The sequence below is a fragment of the Eurypyga helias genome, unplaced genomic scaffold, assembly GCF_000690775.1.
Source record: "Eurypyga helias isolate BGI_N326 unplaced genomic scaffold, ASM69077v1 scaffold2722, whole genome shotgun sequence".
NCBI classification, from domain to species: Eukaryota; Metazoa; Chordata; class Aves; order Eurypygiformes; family Eurypygidae; genus Eurypyga; species Eurypyga helias.
Window position 1 is genome coordinate 16,890 of NW_010236398.1, and position 5,116 is coordinate 22,005.

The 5,116-nt window shown below is 53.8% G+C and overlaps 1 protein-coding gene across 1 annotated transcript in view; it reads right to left on the bottom strand.

Annotated features, from left to right (window-relative positions):
• Positions 1 to 3,789, bottom strand: part of GPR39 (G protein-coupled receptor 39) — a 5,581-nt gene extending 1,792 nt beyond the window's left edge. The window contains exons 1-2 of the mRNA XM_010147046.1: positions 3,740 to 3,789; positions 3,377 to 3,480 (exon numbers count right to left, since the gene is read on the bottom strand). Coding sequence (XP_010145348.1) covers positions 3,377 to 3,480; positions 3,740 to 3,789 — 154 coding nt within the window. The remainder of the gene's footprint in view (positions 1 to 3,376; positions 3,481 to 3,739) is intronic.
• Between the last annotated feature and the right edge of the window lie 1,327 nt (positions 3,790 to 5,116).

The following is a 5,116-nucleotide window of genomic DNA, read 5'->3' on the forward strand; positions in this document are numbered from 1 at the left end:
CAGCCCTGAAGTCGGGCACACTGGGTTTTCCAACCAGGAAAATGGTAATTCGCTTGTGGGGAGACAGGAATGTCGTGGGGAAGGGGGCAGGGAAGAGCAGGGGTTTTCAGGGCTCTGGAATCATCAGGGCTTTAACAGGGTACATCCAAGTGCTCTCCACCACCTCCCCCAAGGAAAGAAAAGGTACAAAATGTCTTGGTTTTCAGGGTTTTTTTTAAAGAAATTAATTTTGTTGATGAAAGCAGGGATTGCTTTAACAAATTTACACTCTCATGGACTGAGATGGCAAATAAAAGTTGTCTTTTTGATCGTTTGCTTCTGTCCTCAACATGGCAGTGAGTCTGGTAGGATGGGGAAGCAGCATATGCTGAACTTTCAGCACTAGATGAAGAGCCCGGGGAGGCAGTTGTAGTCGTCAAGCAATAAATGCATCTACCTTTGCTGTTTTCTGTTCTGTAACCCCCATAACTCTGCTCAGCCACTGGCTCATCCCCATTCCCACACAATCCTGTTCCCTGTGGCTTGGCTGCCCTGCCCTTTCCCTGCCCTCTTGCTGCATCTTTCAGTAGCTGAGTTTGGCGTTAGCCCCACGAATGCTCTAGTCTTGGGTGTGTTTGTCTCTGCTGGCAGCATCATGGACACAGGAAAACAAGGACCATGAGCTGCGACGTGTGACAGGCCTTGGCATTAAGCAGGGAAGGGATGCTGCTGCTGCCGTGCGGTTTTCTTCTGTGCGACTTCGAGCCCACAGACCCGGGTCTGCAGCGTTCTTGTCAACCTGTACCGGGTGAGCATGTACAAGGGGATAGAAAATAAGCTGTATCCTGTCATTTTGGGGGGTTTTCTGTTTGTGGTCAGAAACAGGGTATTGATGAGTTTGCCGATTAACGGTTTCCTAAATTAGGAACGCTGCTGTGAAAAACAGCAAACACGGCGTGCATTCAGTTTCAACGCCCATGCAGTGCTCTGGGCTGTCGGGGCTTTAGCCTGTGACCAAGTTCTTCCCCACTGACCTTTCTTGGGAGTTCAAGCTGCCAAATGAGTAAGATTTCCCCCTCTGTTCCTCAGACACTTGTTCTGGGGAAGGGCCTGTGTCCCTGTGCGTACAGCAAGTGCAGAAGGAGCTGCTCCTGCCCCTGCAGAGTGCAGGGAGGCTAGCCGGGGGTGGGAGGAGAGGTCTGTAAAACTGGTATTTCCCAGGGATGAGTAATTGTTCATTTTTACACAAATTGAGCTTGTTGATTCAAAGGAGACGCGCCATGTAAATAAACATGACAAATTCCCAGTGCTTCATCCAGCTGCTCCCAGGTGAGGGGGAGGTACAAGGCAAACTGACGTGCATCCGAAGAAAAGCCTTCCATTCCGACCTCAGCGTGTGACGTGTTCGCACTGGATTCCTGCCGCCGTCGGTCTGACCCTGTACGCGGGCTGCGACGTGCAGAAGGCGCTGAAGCAGCCCGGATCGGCTGGGATGTAAACCAAATTGCGTCTTGCACCGGGACGGATGCGTTTCCCCCTGCACCCTGCTGCCTGCTCGGAGCTAAACTCCTTCCCAGGGCACCTCGCAGCCAACTTTCCCTCCCACCCCTCATTACTGAAGTGGAAAAAGCGAGTAGCTCTGTTTGGTCTTTTCCAATTTCCTGACTGCTGCGCTGATGTGACACACCAGATGAGAGCAGAGGTTCATCTTCTGTGGAATCACGGTGTTTACAAACAAGACGATGTTGTGCTCCAGCAACCCCCAGCACCGGTGCTTCAGATTCCAGCGCGCGTTTTGAGTCCCACGGATTAATCATCAGGAGTGCCTCAGACTGCCGGGAGCCCCTGTGCTGCCTCCTCAGCTGCCCCGTCTCAGCCCTTCGCTGTGCGTGAGCTTGCGATTCGTTTAACACTGGCGCAGGTATGTCAGGGTGACCAAAGAGAGAGACAGGAACAGATCCTTGACTACGGGCAGTAAAAAGCTGAGCCGTAAGCCAGCCCCAAAACAGGTTACCCAAAGTGGGAATTAACCGCGTTCGTCTACTATTCTAATCGGAAAAACCCACCCCATCCCAAACCTCTTTAAAAACAAAGCACACAAATGTCACCATTGCTTAAATTCAGGGATTGTTACTGTAACTTCCCGAAAGTGGGTCTGGCCCTATTAATGCTTCCTATGTGACAAAGGATCGTTTATGTAGTAGAACAACCCAGTGTTTAAGTGCCAATAATAGAAATCGGCCTTGCTGGCGCAGAACAGGAGTTTGGCAGTCGGCTGTCCCTTAGCAATACTCTGTTGCTCAGAACATTCCTCTGGGCCATGGGGGACTGAGTTAAATTCATTATGAACTTTATTAGGAAGGATTTTAAGCACACACAAGTGCCTGGCGGAGCGGGCTTCCTCGGCCACCCAGGCTTGTTCTTCCCTTGAACTGACTGTTGGCTGCGTCCCTGCACCGGAGCACTTGAATCTCTCTCCTCCTACAGTCCAAGAGCTCTCCACTATCCTGGCCAGTGCCAGCCATCCCGCAAAACTTGGAATTGTCTACGGAACTGGAATATTCCCCAGCAATGTGCTGTGTTTGGCTGCTGTAGCCCATTAACTGGGGCTGTTGTGTGTGCTCCTTTGCCCATGGCACTTGACCCTGACCGCCCTGGTGCACCAAGGTCTGCCAGACTCCACTGCTGCTCTTGCCGTGTTGAACCTCAAACTTGGCTTTTCTGTGCTTTAATTAATGGCAGAAAGGCGGGTTCTCGGCATCTGCTTGTAAACTGACATTTAAATGGCAATTGTCAGTGGAACACAAGCATATGGTTACTGAGCAATGAGTCAAGCGCAGGCAGCGCTGCAGTTGGTTCAAGGGAGCTTTGAGTGCTCATTCCACATTCCCATTCTTGGCTCAAAGGTACAACGTGACATTCATGCCCCGTGATCGCTCACATCTTCCTCCTGCGCGGCAGCGGTATCGGCTCCCAGAAGGGGCCAAATGCCAAGCCCATCCCTCATTAGTAGGGTTACCTTCATAAAGCAACGCTAATCCTGGGGAAAGCGCTTGGTCCCAGCTTGGTTCTGCTGCAAACGCCTTTGGAAACACAGCAAATCCGCCCTCTCACTAACCAGGTTCTCAGTGGTCACGATGCCAGCTGCTGCTCACCTGGGGCAGGAACAAAGCAAATCCCCCCCCAGTCCTAACTAAAAATGCCACTTCCGGGAGGCAGCGTTTTGACACATATTTGTGTTACTATTTTAACCAGGACTCCAAAAATCTTGCTTTTCATTAGAAATGGGGACAGAAGTTGTTACTGGCTTTCGAGCTTTTAAGAAAAAAGCCAAGCCACAAACCCCACCTTCCGTCACTGAGATGGCCTTCCCAACCGCAGCGCTGGCCTCTGGCACCTGCAGCTGCTCTGGGCGCTGCCGCCGTCGCCTCCACACGCTTCCTGCCCGCTGCCGACTGGCGCTTCACAGGCAGCCCTTCCTTCCGCTGCTGCGAGCGTGACCTGTGCGTGCAGCAGGGAAACCAAGCGGCCCGATCCCGCCTGGCTGTTGGCGCCGCTCGGCAGCGCTGTCGGTGGCACCAGGCCGGATCGCAAGGATAACCCTGCAGGTGCAGGGAAGTGCCCACACAGACTCGCTCCGTGGGACCAACTCAACAGGCCCAAACAGCCACTGTGCTCCCCGTGGCACAACAGTGCCCACGCATGAAGCTGCAGCTGGCACGCGGAGTGCCACACGTGACCCAACGCGAGGCCGGCTCACCGCAAGCTCCCAGCAGTCTGCGGGTGGGCCCTGTTCAGCGCCACCGGCATCATTGCGTAGGCAGCGGTTCACAGCTGGGTCTCGGAGTCAAAGCCCCGGCAGTCTGCGTCCTGCGCTACACCTCCCCTTTCTGGGAGCTGCTGGGTAGGAGTTACCACCGGGAGCGCCACAGGCAGCTCGTCTGTAAAACACGAGTGGTGGTTTCCTGCCCCTTCCACCAGCGACAGTTTCCAAAAACCATTTCCCAAAAACCCACGGCCCCATCCTGTGTTCAGTGCGGTGTCACACCCACCGTAAGGGTTCTGCTCGCACAAGGGCTGCGGTGTGCTCCGTGCGGGGCAAAGCGGCTGCTGAAGTTTAAAACGGGAAAAGAATAGATGGGCCCCTCCCTTTTCCCACTCTCCCGCAGGCAAGTGCCTGCTGCTGGAGGACAACCACTGTAATAATGAGAAGCGCATATTGGTGTGTGCTGAGGTGGAGATAAAAATGTATTAACCTACAGATAAATATTGATACTGCTTTGTCTGTGTCAATATTTAGTTCGAGGGACAATAAATTCTGATATTCACTGAAACAATACGTGCGTTGCTACATACATTTTGTATAAGCTCAAATTATTCAGCAAATGTTCCTTTTATCCTCATCTTTCAGACTCACAGATTTGCCTTTCAAAAGTGCTCCTCTGGAAGGGAAGGAGCCTGTTCATAAACTATCCCTACCTGGGCAGCAGCTACGGGGAGAAGATACAGTCTTACCTCCCAGTGATTTCCCGGTCAGTTTTCTGACCCCCAGAGATGCGCAGGCTCTGACCCCGGGACTGGGCTGGCTGCTAAGGGTGCAGCCCCCTCGCGAACAGGAGTTTCCTCATCACTGCACATCAGCGATTCGCTGCCAGGGCCGCGGAGCCACCTGGCACATACACACGTACACAGGGGTTCCGTGGAGATAAAGTCCGTGGCACCGCGGGGATAACAGGGACAAAGGCGGTAGCGAGGCGACGTTTTTGTCACCAGCACAAGGCGGCGAATCTCCACGCGCTCGCAGAGAGGCTTTGGCAAAAACACCACAGCCCTTCTCAGAATGAACAGAAGCCAGTAACAGACGACTTGAAGGACTAAGCGTACAGCCTGGCACAAACAGCTGAAAACCAGCTCCGTGTACATCTGAACCCGTCAACAGCTTCCACCAAGAGACCAACGGCCTAGCAGTTCCCACAGCCTGCGGCGGGTTTGGGCCCGTCTCACGCTTACAGTGCTCCCGCCAGCCCTAGTGCGGGGCACCGGTGGGAGGCTGCTGCTCATCGGTGAGCACAAGGGCTGGCAGGAGGGTGCTGCCCACCCAGCGCTGCAGCCCACGGAGGGGGCGAGAGGAGCTGCG